This window comes from Salminus brasiliensis, chromosome 24 (assembly GCF_030463535.1).
Source record: "Salminus brasiliensis chromosome 24, fSalBra1.hap2, whole genome shotgun sequence".
In the NCBI taxonomy this organism is placed as follows: Eukaryota; Metazoa; Chordata; class Actinopteri; order Characiformes; family Bryconidae; genus Salminus; species Salminus brasiliensis.
The window spans coordinates 1,487,787-1,505,208 of record NC_132901.1 but is presented as its reverse complement, the minus strand read 5'-3'; the positions used below and the strand labels follow the sequence as shown (position 1 = coordinate 1,505,208).

The window sequence follows — 17,422 nt, the reverse complement described above, 5'->3', positions numbered from 1 at the left end:
CTTCTAATTAAGGACCCCTGAAAGTCTCCAAGTGTAAATTGCGGGGGACCCATGAACGTCAACATCAGGTACATGTTATGCTATGATGTGATGCGATAGTCCACCTAATCGGACAGAAGCTCGGGTCTTTGTCTGCTGCCCTACAACCTCAGCAGAGATTGGCTCCCTAGACCCTAGTAGAGATCTGCTGCCCTTAGGGCACAAGTAGGGATCCGCTGCCCTGAGACCCCTAGTTGAGATCTGCTGCCCTGAGGTCCCAGCAGAGATCTGCTGCCCTGAGGTCCCAGTAAAGATCTGCTGCCCTGAGGACCCAGTAGAGATCTGCTGCCCTGAGGACCCAGTAGAGATCTGCTGCCCTGAGGACCCAGTAAAGGTCTGCTGCCCTGAGGTCCCAGTAGAGATCTGATGCCCTGAGGACCCATTAGAGATCTGCTGCCCAGTAAAGGTCTGCTGCCCTGAGGTTCCAGTAGAGATCTGCTGCCTTGAGGACCCAGTAGAGATCTGCTGCCCTGAGGTTCCAGTAAAGATCTGCTGCCCTGAGGTTCCAGTAAAGATCTGCTGCCCTGAGATTCCAGTAAAGATCTGCTGTCCTGAGATTCCAGTAAAGATCTGCTGCCCTGAGGTTCCAGTAAAGATCTGCTGCCCTGAGGACCCAGTAGAGATCTGCTGCCTTGAGGACCCAGTAAAGATCTGCTGCCCTGAGATTCCAGTAAAGATCTGCTGTCCTGAGATTCCAGTAAAGATCTGCTGCCCTGAGGACCCAGTAGAGATCTGCTGCCCTGAGGTTTCAGTAGAGAACTGCTGCCTTGAGGACCCAGTAGAGATCTGCTGCCTTGAGGACCCAGTAAAGATCTGCTGCCCTGAGATTCCAGTAAAGATCTGCTGTCCTGAGGTTCCAGTAAAGATCTGCTGCCCTGAGGTTCCAGTAAAGATCTGCTGCCCTGAGGTTTCAGTAGAGAACTGCTGCCTTGAGGACCCAGTAGAGATCTGCTGCCCTGAGGTTCCAGTAGAGATCTGCTGTTCTGAACGAGGTGGTTATGTGAGCGTGTTGCCTCTCTGAAGACTGTCACAGACTTACAGATTGGGGTCGAGTGCTGAGCTCAGAGCACAGTGCAGAAAAGCCTCCAACGCTCTGCTGACTCAATAACTGCAGAGCTCCAGAGCTGCTGCTGCTGTTAGAGCTCAGAGCAAAGGGGGAGCAGCTCCATATTAATGCCTATGGGCTTAGAATGGGAGATCATAAAAACTCCTATAGGTATAATGTGTAGGTGTCCCAGTACTTTTGTCAGTAGATGTTGGAAGTATATAAGGATGCCCGAGTTCACTTTTTCCTTCCGAAACAGATCCGGCTCATCATTCCAAATCCTCACAATCTAAATCATTTTCGTGATGAATTTGCAGGATAAGGGATTTAATCAAACCCGCTCTCGCGCTGCCGTACCGAGAAAGCCCATCAGTCATCAGCGAAACTCAGAGCCCCCCGGCACTAACCCCCCCCGTTTTAGGATGCTACTTTTACGCTACGGTCGACTAAACTGTTTTAATGCTGTTTTCAATTAGTGAGAAAACACAGTGTAGAGTGTGTGTGTGTGTGTGTGTAAAACCCTGTTCTGTGAGTGACAGTTCCTCTGTGATGAATGTAGCCATACAGTAAAATTTGCATAACTAATTTCCTTTCCTTAATTCAACTTTTCTTTTGATCTTTTCTTTCATCCTTTCTTTCTTTTGTTTTTTTTATTTACTCTTCATGCTTACTTTTGTTTCCATTCTTCATTTCTCGTTTCTTTCTTTCCTTTCTTTTTGTTTTTTTTCTTTTAACTTTTGTTCTTTCATCTTTCCTTTCATCTTTCAATTTGTTTATCTTTTTCTTTGTTTGTATCCCTTTCTTCACTCTTTTGATTTCTTTATCTTCCTTTTCTGTTGACATTTTTCTTTCATCCTTTCTTTACTTTCTTTTTTCTCTTTCTCTTTCATTTTTTGTTCTTTCATCTTTCCTTTCATCTTTCAAATTTGTATTTGTATCTTTTTCATTCATTTTTTTTCTTTAACCTCTTCTTTCCATCCTTTTTATTTACTCTTCTCTTTCTTCCTTTAGTTTTCATTCTTCACTCCTTTGTTCTTTTTAATTGTCTTGTTTCTTTCTTATTTTTCAGAATTTTCCTTCCCTTTTTTCAATCTTTTTCATCTTTCATTTTTGTCTTTAAATTCTTCTAAACTTTTTCTTTCTTTCTGTTTCTTGTTTTAATTTCTTGCCTTTTTTGTTCTTTTCTTCTTAGTTTTTCTCTTTGCTGCTTTCTTCAAACACTTCATACCTGTTCACTTCAGGTGACTAGTGTCTGAATTATATCCTGATGAGATCTCTGATTGGTCAGACTGAAATCATGTTGCTTTGTGGGACGGAATATGCAAATCTGCACATTGTGCCTGTTGAGTTTTGGTTGTGCTGGGAGGAGTTTTAGATGTAGTAGGAGGAATTTGGGTTGTACTGGGAGGAGTTTCGGTTGCGCTGGGAGGAGCTTTAGCTGTAGTGTGAGGGGTTTGGTTGTGCTGGGAGGAGCTTTGGTTGTGCTAAGAGGAGTTTCGGTTGTAGTGGGAGAGTTTCGGTTGTGCTGGGAGGAGTTTTAGTTGTAGTGGGAGGTGTTTTGGTTGTGTTGGGAGAAGTTTCGGTTGTGCTGAGAGGAGTTTCGGTTGTACTGGGAGGAGTTTTAATTGTGGTGGGAGGGGTTTCGGTTGTGCTGAGAGGAGTTTTTGTTGTAATGGGAGGGGTTTCGGTTGTGCTGGGAGGAGTTTCGATTGTGCTGAGAGGAGTTTCGATTGTACTGGGAGAAGTTTTAGTTGTGGTGGGAGGGGTTTTGGTTGTGCTGGGAGGAGTTTTTGTTGTAGTGGGAGGGGTTTCGGTTGTGCTGGGAGGAGTTTCGAGTTGTGGAATGTGGAATGCATCTTGGGCGCGTTCACACCTGCAGTTTAATGAGGCTCGGCCTTCTCCAAATACAACCCTGATACTCTAGACCAGGTGTCACAGGGTCAATGTGTCCTGGACTCTCCTCCAACAGTCTCAATGTACATAGCTACTGTTGCTAGGTTGGACAAGCTTTAAGGAAGTTCGTCCAACCTAGCAACAGTTTCTATGAAAGAACACATCCGGACCTGCTAGCGGGGTGCTGCTGTCCTCCTCACTTGATGTACCAGCACTTAGCGTCCTTAGCGGCTAATGAAGCTCCATCATGTCTTCATGTCTGAAGCTTAGCAACCTCTCTGCCCGCCCTCCCCTCCCCCTCCCCTCCTCCACAGTAAATAACAGCGTGGACGAGGACGAGGCTCCGCCTGGGGAAGCCTGACATTCCGAGCAGCCGGAGCGCCGAGTCGACGCCGCTGCGCTGAATTCAATCAGCAGAGCAAACTCCAGCTCTGATGGATAAGGCCGAGATTTCCGGCGGAGCGGATGTTAAAGAAATGCTGGCTATGTAATTCCCTCTCCTCCTCCTCCTCCTCCTCCTCACGTCCCGCAGACGAATAGTTCCAGAGACGTGATTCTGCCTAATGGATTCTCCTGTTGTAACCTTTACAAATGATTGTGTTCAGTGTTTAATCCAGTGTTTTCTCCAGCTTCACTCCACAAAGGTCAAAACACTCCGCCTGTGATGGAGATAAACGAAAAGCCAACAAAGCAGCGAGAGCGAGAGACAGAGAGAGAGACAGAGAGAGAGAGAGAGAGAGAGAGAGAGCTACGGAAAGATTTAAGAGAGATATGGAGATAGAAAGAGATCCAGTTGCCAGGTGGTTGCTATGGTATTGCTAAGTGGTTGCTATGATGTTGCTATGGCATCCCAGGTGATTGCTATGGCACTGATAAAGGGTGGATAGGTGGTTGCTATGGTGTAGCCAGGTGGTTGCTATGGTATTACTAAGTGGTTGCTATGCTGTTGCTATGGCACTGCTAAGGGGTGGATAGGTGGTTGCTATGGTGTAGCTAGGTGGCTGCCATGGTGTTGCTAAGTGGTTGTTAGGTAGCCGCTATGCCATCCTAGATGGTTACTATGGTATTGCTAAATAGTGGCTAGATGCTTGCTATGGCAACCCGTGTGGCTGTTATGGTATTGCTCCTAGGTGACTAGGTGGTTAATGTGGTGTTCCTAGGTATTTGCTATAGTATTGCTTTGTGGGGGCTGGGTGGTTATTAAGGTATCACTTGGTGGTTGCTATGGTTTTGTTAAGTGGTGCTCAAGTAGCTGCAATGACACCCAAGGTGATGGCTATGGCATTGCTGAGTGGTGGTTAGGTGGATGGCTACTATGGAGTTGCTAGGCGATTCCTATAGTACTGCTAGGTGGTTGCTATGGTGTTGCTAGGTGGTTGGTACTCTTGCTGTGGTTGGTAGGGTGTTGCTAGGGTATTTATATAAGAGGGGTGCACTTCTGGACCGCACTGATTCCTGTAGGAAGAAGCTCGCAATGAAGACACAAAGCAAACCAAGCAACTGAAGCGAAGCTGCTGTTTATGGCCACACACACACACACACACACACACACACACACACACACACGTATATGTATAGTGACAGCAGAGCACAACATGGTTGTAAAGCCCTGCAGCTTCAACACACACACACCCATGCTTAGTGTCAGCTGGACATGACATAGTGGTACAGCCCTGTAGCAATTAACACACACACACACACACACACACACACACACACAATAAGTGCAAGGACTGTGAGTGTGTGTGTGCCGGCGGAGTTACAGTGCTGTTGAGGAACTCTCCAGTGTGTGTGTGTGTGTGTGTGTGTGTGTGTGTGTGTGTGTGGTTTCCTCCAGCTCTTCTACACTCATACAGTCTTATGACCTCATCATCCCTACAGCAACATCAACCTTCACATCACAGCCTGTGTGTGTGTGTGTGTGTGTGTGTGTGTGTGTGTTGGGGAAGTAAACTACTGACCTCATAATTCAGCCTGTTTATGAGGAAATGATTCAGTTGGTTCTTATTGATTCGTTTGCTGTGATTCAGAATCACCCAGCTCTGTTTACTGTTTACAGAAACACAGAGAGTAAACAGCTGCAGTAAACGAGTCCACCCCCAACGTCATTACTGAAGACCACCCTAATCAATAATAACGATCAGACGATCTACACAGCTGAATCTCCGTCAGATCAATACTGTGTTTGGTTTTATACCCTGACTCGCAACAAGCTTCACTACCGTCCCCACACTGAGAGAGAGAGAGAGGGGGGGGGGGGAAGAGAGAGATAGAGAGAGATAGAGAGGGAGAGAGAGAGAGGGTGGTTGCTAGGGTGTTTGCCACATTTGCTATGGTTCTGCGAAGTGGTTGCTAGGTGGTTGCTGTAGTGTTGCTAAGTGGTTCTTATGGCATTTCAGGTGGTTGCTAGGGTGTTCCAGATATTTGATATACAGTTGCTAAGTGGTTGCTGTAGTGCTGCTAAGTGGTTCTGAATTGTGATATTTCAGGTGGTTGCGATAGTGTTCCAGAAAACTGCTATGGAGTTGCTAAGTGGTTGTTGTGATATTTCAGGTGGTTGCTAGGGTGTTCATGCTATTTGCTATGGTGCTGCAGCTAGGTAGTTGCTGTAGTGGTGAGCATGGCTCAACTGTTGCTACGTGGTGGTTCTGACATTTCAGGTGGTTTACATAGGGTTGCTAGGTGGTTGCTTTGGTGTTGTTTAGTGGTCCAGAGGGAGAAAATGAGGAAGGAGGGACAGGAGCGAGCAAGAGAGAGAGAGAGAGAGAGAGAGACACAGCGGTCGCTATGGTGTTGCTAAGTGGTAGCTATGGTATTTCCGGGGGTGGTCGTGGTGTTGATGGGTGTCTCTCTCTCTCTCTTAGTGTCTTCTCTCTCTTAGTGTCTCTTCTCTCTCTCTTAGTGTCTCTCTCTCTCTCTTAGTGTCTCTTCTCTCTCTCTTAGTGTCTCTTCTCTCTCTCTCCGTGTCTCTCTTCTCTCTCTTAGTGTCTCTTCTCTCTCTGTCTGTCTCTTCTCTCTCCGTGTCTCTCTCTCTCTCCGTGTCTCTCTCTCTCTCTTAGTGTCTCTTCTCTCTCCGTGTCTCTCTCTTAGTGTCTTTTCTCTCCGTGTCTCTCTCTCTTAGTGTCTCTTCTCTCTCCGTGTCTCTCTCTCATAGTGTCTTTTCTCTCTCTTAGTGTCTCTTCTCTCTCCGTGTCTCCTCTCTTAGTGTCTCTTCTCAGTGTCTTTTCTCTCTGTCTCTCTCTCTTAGTGTCTCTTCTCTCTCCGTGTCTCTCTCTCTCTTTTAGTGTCTCTTCTCTCTCTCTTAGTGTCTTTTCTCTCTCTGTGTCCCTCTTTTAGTGTCTCTCTTTTTGTCTTTTAGTGTATTTTCTCTTCATCTCTCTGTCTCTTTTCTCTTCATGTCTCTCTCTTAGTGTCTCTTCTCTAAATCACTTTCTCTCTTTTCTGTCAGTGTCTGTCTCTTCTCTCCTTGTCTTTTTCTCTTAGTGTCTTCTCTCAGCATTTCTGTCCTTCTCTTGGTGTCTCTTCTCTCAGTGTCTATCTCTGTCTCTTAGTGTCTTCTCTAAATCTCTGTCTCTCTCTTCTGTCTCTTCTCTCAGTGTCACTTTTCTCAGTGTCTTCTGTCTATTGGTCTTTTTTTCTGAGTGCGTGTCTCTCTCAGTCTCTCTCTCTCTGACTCATCTCTCAGTGTCTGTCTCCTCTTCTCCAAGTGTCTCTCGCTCACTGTCTCTATCTCTCTGTCTCTGTAGTGTCTGTTCTCTCAGTGTCTCAAATACTGTTCCATTCTCTGCATTTTCAATTCAACGGCCTCATTAGCGCTTCACACGCGGTAGCGTACACACACACACACACACACACACACACACACACACACAGCATTTCTAATTCCATATTTACAGAATTAAAATGTTCAACAAAGCCAAAAAGAAAGAGAGAGAAATAAAGCCACAAAAAGGACAAGTCTTTCTCGCTCTCCCTCTCGCGCTCTCCCTCTCGCTCCTCTATGTGCAGCTAAAGGTGACAGGGCACACAATAAAGGGCTGTGTCTGTGCGAGGCTGTAAAATAGGGTTGCCAGCCCAAGTTAGAAAGCCTCTCTTCAAAGCTGTCAAAACAATTCACCCGCCTGTGGGCTCCAACAGGAGGGGGGGATTTTTGGAAACTTCAGCCAGAGCTGGCAACCCTTCAGAGCAGCTAACGAGCTGGAGGAGGGGAGGAGGAGGGCCAGCAGGGATGAAGCATGGGTGACGTGTCTCCACAGAGACGAGCTGCCAGTTCCCCAGGCCTCGCAGGACGTTTGGACGGGACGTAGGCGCCCCGGAACCCGGAGCCATCTTCAAACGAGCTACTAGAACGTTCTCGTAATTACTGTCACTCTCATCAACACCGCACCGCACTTATTACCCACAGTGGAGACACCACCAACCACCACCACCAGACACCACCAGACACCACCACCACCAGACACCACCAAACACCACCAACCACCACCACCAGACACCATCAAACACCACCAACCACCACCACCAGACACCTCCAACCACCACCACCACCACCAGACACCACCACTAAACACCACCAGACACCACCAACCACCACCAAACACCACCAACCACCACCAACAGACACCATCAAACACCACCAACCACCACCACCAGACACCTCCAACCACCACCACCACCACCAGACACCACCACTAAACACCACCAACCACCACCACCAGACACCACCAACCACCACCACCAGACACCACCAAACACCACCAACCACCACCACCAGACACCACCAAACACCACCAACCACCACCACCAGACACCATCAAACACCACCACCAGACACCATCAAACACCACCACCAGGTACAATAGGTGTTTCTAATAAAGTGGCCAGTAAGTGGAATCACAAGGTACAGTAGGTGTTTCCAATAAAGTGGCCAGAGAGAGGAAGCAGAAGGTGGGTGTTTGTAATAAAGGGAGCTACACGGCGGTACAGAGTGGAGTCTCTCTCTGTGAGCTGAACCCCACCTCAGGCTCGCGTGGCAGAATGAATTCCCACTTAATCAGCTGCCTTCCTTCATCCTGGCTGTTTTCTCATTTGGCCTGGTCTGCTTTTCCTCGTTATTGTCACCCTGCAGGTTTCTCATGTCAGCTGTAATTAGGGTTTCTGTTAGCAACACAGATTCATATTTACGGATTGAGGGAGGTGGGGGGGGGGGGGGGACACATCTGCTTAATGCTTCAGTTCACTGTTCAATTCACTAGGCAAGTGTCGCCCTAGAAAGACCCCAAAAACAGGGCCTGTACTTCACAGGGCCTACACTTCACAGGGCCTACACTTCACAGGGCCTACACTTCACAGGGCCTGTACTTCACAGGGCCTACACTTCACAGAGCCTGTACTTCACAGGGCCTACACTTCACAGGGCCTACACTTCACAGGGCCTGTACTTCACAGGGCCTGTACTTCACAGGGCCTGTACTTCACAGGGCCTGTACTTCACAGGGCCTGTACTTCACAGGGCCTACACTTCACAGGGCCTACACTTCACAGGGCCTACACTTCACAGGGCCTACACTTCACAGGGCCTACACTTCACAGGGCCTGTACTTCACAGGGCCTACACTTCACAGGGCCTACACTTCACAGGGCCTGTACTTCACAGAGCCTGTACTTCACAGGGCCTACACTTCACAGGGCCTGTAATTCACAGGGCCTGTAATTCACAGGGCCTACACTTCACAGGGCCTACACTTCACAGGGCCTGTACTTCACAGGGCCTGTACTTCACAGGGCCTGTACTTCACAGGGCCTGTACTTCACAGAGCCTACACTTCACAGGGCCTGTACTTCACAGAGCCTACACTTCACAGGGCCTGTAATTCACAGAGCCTACGCTTCACAGGGCCTACGCTTCACAGGGCCTACGCTTCACAGGGACTACGCTTCACAGGGACTACACTTCACAGGGACTACACTTCACAGGGCCTGTGCTTCACAGGGCCTACGCTTCACAGGGCCTACACTTCACAGGGCCTACACTTCACAGGGCCTACACTTCACAGGGCCTACACTTCACAGGGCCTACACTTCACAGGGCCTACACTTCACAGAGCCTGTGCTTCACAGGGACTACACTTCACAGGGACTACACTTCACAGGGACTACACTTCACAGGGACTACACTTCACAGGGACTACACTTCACAGGGACTACACTTCTCAGGGCCTACACTAAACAGGGCCTACACTAAACAGGGCCTACACTTCACAGGGACTACACTTCACAGGGACTACACTTCACAGGGACTACACTTCACAGGGCATGTACAGGCCACTAAACACCACCAACCACCACCACCAAACAGCACCAGACACCACCAACCACAAAGAACACTCTTACTCCTTCTTAGGTGTTTCCAATAAAGTGGCCAGTGAATGAACGCACAAGATGGGTGTTTCCAATAAAGTGGCCAGTGAGAGGAAGTAGAAGGTAGTTGTTTCCAATAAAGTGGCCAGTGAGTGGAATCACAAGGTACAATAGGTGTTTCCAATAAAGTGGCCAGTGAGTAGAAGCACAAGGTGGGTGTTTCTAATATAGTGGCCACAAAAACACCCTAATTAGTCTCCGTCTGGCCTTTCTGGAGTCCGGTTCACGTGAGCGGTGGAACCGAACAAAAACAGCGAAGTGAAGCGAGACTAATGTCGGTAAGGTCCCGTGCCGGGAGAAGACACAGGCGCGGGAGAACATGGGGGAGAAAGTTCCAGAAAACGTCTTTTTCCTCCACTTTTAAAGCGGATTAGCGACACACAAAACGGAGCCGGCGCCAAGCAGGAACCAATTAGCCTTCGTCTTTCATCTCCCGGGCTGAGAAACGATGCTTTCGCAGCGAAAAGCCGCCGTGGCTGGAGCTCCTGGTGGCCGTTCTGGATCAATTTAATGGGGCCTGAGGTGCCATTTCAGGTCAATCATTTTCTCAAGCAAGGGTGTTTTTCCCTCAAATTAGAAGCTCCACACTTCGGGACCTTCTTGGACGGCTGTGGTGCTCAAAGAATCGTCCAACCTTTTTTTGTTTGTTTTCAATTTCCCCTCCAGCCCGATTGCAGACGACGAACCCAGAACATGGTGTTTGGTGGACAATTGCTTTAGTTTCAGACCGGATCTGCTGGACCAACAAGTCTATCAAGGCTAACGAACAATGGAAGCTTACCGTAAACCAATCAGCACTCAGCAAACCACCGGCCGAGATCATCAAACGATTGCCTCGAACTGTGGGGAGCTATCGCCAGCTCTCCTCGTCCAGCGACGAGACTTGCTCAAGTGGTTTCTGAGGCTGTACGGAGAGTGTCCACCCCCCCGTACAGCGAAGGGGCATTTTACTGCCATGGCTTAGGTACACTTGCCCCCCACCGAGCAGTGGTTCCCAGCCCTCTTCTTGAAGAGAACCTGAAGGAGACCGCTCGCCACTTTCACTCATAATCACCCAGACTGGAATCCTGTCTACGGGGTGCTCCTGGGTTCTGGATTTACCGCAACCCTGAGCAGGTAGGAGTGGGTAATAAGATGGACGGTTGAGTTCTGAGATCTGAATTGGACTTAAGTGTTCAACAGGTTCTAGATATTTACTGGGTAAGAGTGGGGTACAAGCTTTAAAGTACTAGGTATTTATTTTCCGTGAAATGAGGGCAGTTTTCCAAAGCTACACTAAAATTCCCAAAGGGTTCTAGATATATTTACTGGGTTTAACTGTGTGGGGTATCATTTCCAAACTACTAGGGGACAAAGATAATCCCTCTGAGTTGCTGATTTGCTGTCGTACCCTGCGATGGACTGGCACCCTGTCTAGGGGGCATTTCTGGTTGAAAAAGATGGGATGGGTGGGTTTGCGGTGACCCTCCCTCTAAGATTTGGGTTCTGTCGCTTGGAGGAGAGCACCGGGTCCTCACCTCACCTCAACTGCAAGAGTGATGAGGGGTGAGAGAGCGCCATCTACCCACCCGGAGAGAGCACCGCCAATTGTGCTTCCTCAGACTCGGGATTTGAAAATGCGCCCCTCGAGGCCAGAGTGGCATCGTTCGTCAACAGTCAGACGTTCGTCAACAGTCAGTTGTTCATTCGTTGCTATCTCGGCAGTGAATTGTCAACACAGGCACGTGCAGCCTAATGCTCGTCCACCTCCCCCCACGCTTTACACCACTGAAATACCAACCTGCCAAAGTCAGAAAGACCGCACCTGGCTCTTAAAGGAAGCGGTGAGTGGCATGCGGTTTATGATTAACTACAAGACTTATTACCGACTTTTGAGAGTTTTGAGCCAAGCAAGGCAAACTTTCCCCGTCACTACCAAAGACGCAAAGACGCATCGTCACGCCTCCTAAATCAAGCTGCACGGTGCATGGTTCACAACTCGCAGAAACATCGCTAAAATAGGGCCCCTACTCTTATCTCCAAAAACGCTCCGACCTCCAAGACAACCCTTCCTAGAACCCCCAGAACTGCACGTGACGTCCATTTGTCCGTATCGGCCGACTCGTAAGCGAAGTCTGAGGCGGACGTAGCGCGGAGGACTTGCAAAGCTCTCTGGGGATGGCGCCTCCAGTCCGCGGGCTGAACGCAATCTTCGCTGAGTGCCACAGCTTTGCTTCTGAGATACACTCCAGTGCAGAGCATATATCTCATGACAAATCACCCACAATCCCCCACAATTCCACTGGGGTCCCTTTACTTGTACGAAGCGATAAAACAGGCACCCTCCACATCGCCACAGGCCGGAGCAGAGCCCGGACAAAAAAAATGAAGAAGAAAAAAAAAAAGCCTAAAGCTAAAGCCTTCGATGCGGTCTGGAGTCCAGGGCGCTATCCGCCGGCGGGCGGCATTAGACGGACTCGGATGCGTGCGGGATCCAGCCCGAGGTGCCAATTCCCGCCAGCCTACACGTTGCATCTGTTTCCGCAGCCAGACGTTTTCATTACCCCGGCATGAAGCGGGCGTGGAGGCGGAAATGGCATTTCCGCGAGCCGACAAGAGGAACGTAATTTCATGCAAATGCAGCGTTTAGTTTCGAAAATCAAGGTACTGTTTTTTTCTTTTTTTTTTTTGGCTTCCCCTCCCTCTCTCTCTCTATCTCTCTCTCTCCTTTTCTTTTTTCAATTTCACACTTGGATGCACAACCATAAATGATGACCACGAAATCTCTCTCAGCAACGCCCCGCACTCCGGCGCCGGACTATTTTTGTTGGCGAGGCCCTTTAGCCAAGAATAATATTTTCCTCGGTAAATAAAAGAAAAAGTTTACCGCCGACGCTGAGGGCGGCTTGGCCAGTTGTTTTTTCTTCTTCTTCTTTTTTTTTTAACGTCTAATAACAGCCTGTGCCGTGTTCCGCGCCGGGCTCGTGTCAAGAGTAATCATAAAAACAAACCCGGATACATGAAAACACCCGCGGAACATGTTGCAGAACTTAAGACGAGGCCACGGCGAAACAGTGCTTGATTTCTCAGGACCCTCAGAACTCCTCAAGGCCTCAATCAGGGATTAAAAACAAGAAAGGAAAAAAAAGAAAAAGAAAGAAAGCAGCGCCGCAAGAGCCTGGGACTACGGCTGAGGACGTAGCGGACCACCGGGGGCCGCAGGAATCTGATTAGCATCACTGCCGCTTCGGTGCCCAAAAAAAGGCCGGAGCTTTTCTACCTAGACGACCTCTTAATCAGGGGTTGGACGGTTCCGGCCCTGGACTCCTGACTGGACTAACTAGCCAGGTTTAGCAGGTCTGCTGGGGCAGGGGGAGTCCCTCGGACCCTCTTTTCACTGGTCTGCAAACATCTGGGCTTTGGCGCCGTGAAACCGGCCACATGCGCTTTGTTGACAAAAGTATTGGGACACCTACACCTGTTGCAAACAGCTTGCAAACGGCTGCTGCCTTCCTAAAACCGGCCCAACGGCTCCGGAGAGTACCGATTGCGACGTTGACCCTCTCTTCACTGGTCTGCAAACATCTAGGCTTTGGAGCTGTGAAATCGGCCACATGCGCTTCATTGACGAAAGTATTGGGACACCTACACCTTGCAAACACTCCGCTAACAGCTTGCAGTGGACTTTCCCAAAACCTGGCTCTCGTGTACCGCTAAGCATCCATTGCCGGCGCCACCACCCTCACCTCCCGTGGCTCGCAGTTGTATTTCTGAAAACCTGCTCTGGGAATCTTAACTGAGCCGGATGAACCCCGAGACTAGCCTAGCTGGTGTCATGTCAGGTCTGGTACTGTTGGCCGCTTTGTTTTACGACACCGAGATGTGTGTTCATGCCTGAATAATTCATGAGGTTTTCTTGCTTCCTGGCGACAGGACGACACGAGGTGGAGGGTGTGAAGAACATGAGCGAGAACATGGCAACCCTCTTGAGTTATAACGCTACCAACAAGTCTCCACCCCCCTCCTCCTCCTCCTCCTCCCCGTCTCCACCCCACCAGCAGATGAATCATCACCGTCCGACCCATCCCGAACAGCGCGAGGCGCACGACGAGCCTTTTTAACAATTTATGGCGCATTAGCCGGAGCGCTCGGCTCTTAATCGTCGTTCCGCGAAGCTCCGAGCTCGTTTGTTTTCTGCCCTCTTGATTTCTGTCTTGTTTTATTTTCGGCACTTTCAGACTTAATGGATGTGAAGTGAGCTCACTCCACTTCACTCTCCGAGGAGGAGTCCAGTGCAGAGAACGCGCTCCCTCAGCTCGTCATGCCTTTATTATATTTCTAAAGCGATGCTTCTCCACACAGGGGGTTGGAGACAGAAGCTAGAAAACCAATAGCATTAATATTAATGCCTTGCTCTGAATGCTATTCTTGATGAAAATGTTCCGGACACATTTCCTTGACACGTTGTTTTTTTAAATTTCACGTACGCAAATCAAAATCTGACCAACGGACAGCAAATCGGATTGATATAAAACAAACTGGATCAATACAAACATAAACATACACGGAAATACGGATCAATACCTAAACAATCGTATCAATATTAAAAAACAAATTAATTTACGTTCATATAAAATTTCGGAAATTATACAAAATTTTGATACTAATTATAATAGTAATATTTTATATTTGATTTGATTTTGATATTTGAAGTATTTGACATTCAGTCGATCTTGAAAATCAACTAAATTCTAAAAATAAAAACATAATAATAATAAAACAAACAAACCAACTAATACATAAATGTAAAGTATTACTGCAGTTCTGGACAGATGTTGCCTTCTAAGGCTTCGACGTCCAGCACCTCGCTACGTCCCACACTGCGCTTTATCTGAGTGACCGCATCCCCGCTTGGACACCAACTGGCCAACTTCGCAGCCTCTTCCAAATTCACTCTTTGCACCTCCTTCTCTTCAACACTCTCAGAGAACAGCTGGCTCTGGTGCACCGCCTATAAAAGTCGGGTAGGTGCAGATGGGTGCGAGGCAGCTCCCGGAGCCCGGAGAAACACTCTCTCTTAGATGGCCAGGGCTGAGAGCAGATGGCCCGGTGGCTCCCCGGCGACCCATCGCCACTCTAACTTACTACCACAGTGCTGGAGTGGGGGGGTGGGGGGGTTGGGGGTGTTCAGCGGGAGCGGTAATTACAACTCGGAGAAAATAAAGTCCCCCGAGCTGCAGAGCGCTAACCGGGAATTCATAATAACCTAGATTTTTTTTCTCATTAATTTCAATCAGGATATGGTTACTGAGCAGGCACATCAAGGTCCCAGCGCTGAAGTAGGTTGGTGGTGGGGGTGGGGGGAGGTTGGGGGGGTGGAGAGCAAGTTGTCACATTGCAGAGTGACTTAAGGTTTCAGGGGGTTGTTCAATCAAACATGCTAACCCGGCCTGGAAAAGACATTTGCGCCCGTCAGTAGCGAGCAGATAGCATGAGCTTATTTGCTCGCTAATCTGCCACCGCCGGCGTTTACGAAGAATTTGAGAAGTGAGGACAGATTTTAAAAGCTTCGGTTATTCTGTGCGCCCGGCAGCATCTGCCGTGCCAGGTTTCCTTTCAAGTTGTAACGTAGCGAGGTGTTTTTGATGACAGAAATGTTGTAACACTAATAATTTTACATAATAATAATAATGTTAATAGGATTAACCACCCCACACAAACACACACTCTTCACTGTACTTATAGATCACTGACTTCATTGATGCACATTACTGTTAAATCCTATTTTCTATGTTTAGCAAGTTTAAGCAAATTCTAGTAAATTTATATACTGCAATTCCATTTTTATATGTATTATTTTTTATTCTGTTAAATCTAATTTTCTATATTTCGCCAGTTTAAGTAACGTGTAGTAAATCTAGTGTATATACTGCAATTTCATTTTTTTTATATATATTTCCATTTTATTTTATTCTGTTAAATCTTATTTGCTATATTTAGCAGGTTTAAGTAAATTCTAGTAAATTTAGTATATATACTGCAATTTCATTTTTAGTTTTTTTTTAGTTTTTATCCTTATTTTTTATATTTAGCCAATTCAAGTAAATTCTAATTATTGTTCTATTTTTATTGTTTTTAAATATTAACATTTTATTTTATCCTGTTAAATCTTCTCTATATTTAGCAAATTCAAGTAATTTCTAGTAAAGTTTGAGTATATACTGTAATTTCATTTTTAGATTTTATATATTTACATTTGACATTTTTTATCCTGTTAAATTTTATTTTCTATATTCAGCAAGTTTAGGTAAATTCTAATAAATGCAGTGTATATACACTGTAATTTCATTTTTATATAAATTTACATTTTACATTACTGGTAAAATTTACATTATTTTCTTTTCTATATTTAGCTAATTTTAGACAATATTAGTCGTTTATTGTATATACTGCTATTTCTCTTTTTTGTCATACACATTTCACTGCAAATAAACTTTCATTTGACATTAATTTTAGTAGCAGTACTGGAAGATTACTTTTAAGGTTAGAAATATTGTAACAGTACTTTTCATGGTAGTTACTTTGTTAACTTTTAATTAATGTTGTAAAACATTACTTATTTGCAGTACTGTAGCATTACTTTTAATAGTTGCCACTTTGTATTGGAACAAATTACTGGTAATGATCATAGTATTGTAATGTAAAAAGTTCCTTTAATTGGAAGTAATGTAATTACTTTTAAGTGTTGAAATGTGTATGTCCTTTCTTTAAGTCTAAGTTAAGTTAATAACATAAAACTATACTTTAAATGCCATTAACTTTAAAGTTACTTTTACATCAGTGAAGTTGTAACATGATACTTTTAATGGACATAACATAAAATATTACCTTTACTGGCAGCAACAGGTACCATGTTACGTTAATTGCCAGTAATGTTGAAACATATTGCATTACTTGCAGTGTTGTAAAGCTCTACTTTCAGGACCAGCAGTGTTGTAACACCTTACTTTTAAAGGTTTAAATATTTTAACTGTAATTTTAATGGCAATAATATAAAACATAACTTAATTATAGTAACTTGTTACTTTTAATGGCAGAAAGAAAACTGTCCAATGCTACTTTTACAAGGTACCTTTAATCGTCGTAACACTTTTTTATGTAAAAAGTTACTTGTAAAAGCAGTAACTGTTAAAAGTTACATATATATGTCATTCAGAAAATAGTAAAAACACGCTGTAATTTGTTACCTTTTTACATTTTGTAAAATGCAGAGAGTAAAGAGTAAAATGCAGACCTTAACCTGTTTATTCAAATAATTAACATTAATATTGTTTCAATTTCATTGAAACAAGCCTGGAATTCCTTTTAAACAGTAAAGTAGCTCCGTAACTCTCGACGTCTTAGAGTTAACATCAAGTTCTCAGCATGAATTGCGGACAATAAAAGTCATTTAGGCTGCAGCAGCAGGCTTAGCGAAGAAGAAGGGAATCATCGGTGTTGGGATTAAGCTCTGAAAGCCTCTTATCCCCTTATTTATAGTGTATTAATTAAAAGGCCTGGATTCAATTGAGATTTATTGTTTTATTGACCAGGCCGCTGACACGCAAGCCCTTCTGGGAGATGGTTCAAAAAACTTCAGAGCAGGACTTTTCCACATTTTCTGAGTAGCGTGCACTGAACTGGGCGCGAGTGTGTGCGCGAGCGCGAGAGTGCAAGAGCATGTGTTTGATATTGCTGACGGACTTTGATATTGCTGACGGACACTTACAGGACTGCTCAATATTTATGGGATTGTGCCCATTGGCAGTTTCGCCTGGGATGAAAGTTGAGTTTGTGGTGTGTTTTACAGCCGCTGGCTCGGCTTTTTTTTTTTTTTTTTTTCTTCGAGTCCAGGAGACTCTGAAGAAAGAAGAAAGCAGCACCATCGTCTTTAACTGTCTCCACAACAAGAGCTGGATACCTGTGGTCTGTCTGCAAAACCTACGTTTCGATTAGAGAAACCAGCCCAGCAGGCTAAGATGCTGACACTATGGCCCGAGGATCGCT

The 17,422-nt window shown here is 46.1% G+C and overlaps 2 protein-coding genes across 2 annotated transcripts in view; both read right to left on the bottom strand.

The window, feature by feature from the left end:
- Positions 1–75: 75 nt before the first annotated feature.
- LOC140547203 (uncharacterized) lies at positions 76–7,306 on the bottom strand. The gene is made up of 2 exons (XM_072670793.1): positions 7,222–7,306; positions 76–1,022 (listed from the first exon to the last, which is right to left on the bottom strand). The coding sequence occupies exons 1-2, from the start codon at positions 7,304–7,306 to the stop codon at positions 76–78; spliced, it is 1,032 nt and encodes a 343-aa protein (XP_072526894.1).
- Positions 7,307–14,189: 6,883 nt separating this feature from the next.
- Positions 14,190–17,422, bottom strand: part of tusc3 (tumor suppressor candidate 3) — a 48,368-nt gene continuing 45,135 nt past the window's right edge. The window contains exon 7 of the mRNA XM_072670792.1: positions 14,190–14,387. Coding sequence (XP_072526893.1) covers positions 14,190–14,387 — 198 coding nt within the window. The remainder of the gene's footprint in view (positions 14,388–17,422) is intronic.

Excerpts from the sequence above, each read along its gene's own strand:
- LOC140547203 (XM_072670793.1), bottom strand. The coding sequence starts at position 7,306 with ATGGCTCCGGGTTCCGGGGCGCCTACGTCCCGTCCAAACGTCCTGCGA. Across the intron at positions 1,023-7,221 it reads GCTCGTCTCTGTGGAGACAC|AACAGCAGATCTCTACTGGA; the intron begins GTCACCCATGCT and ends CACCTCGTTCAG.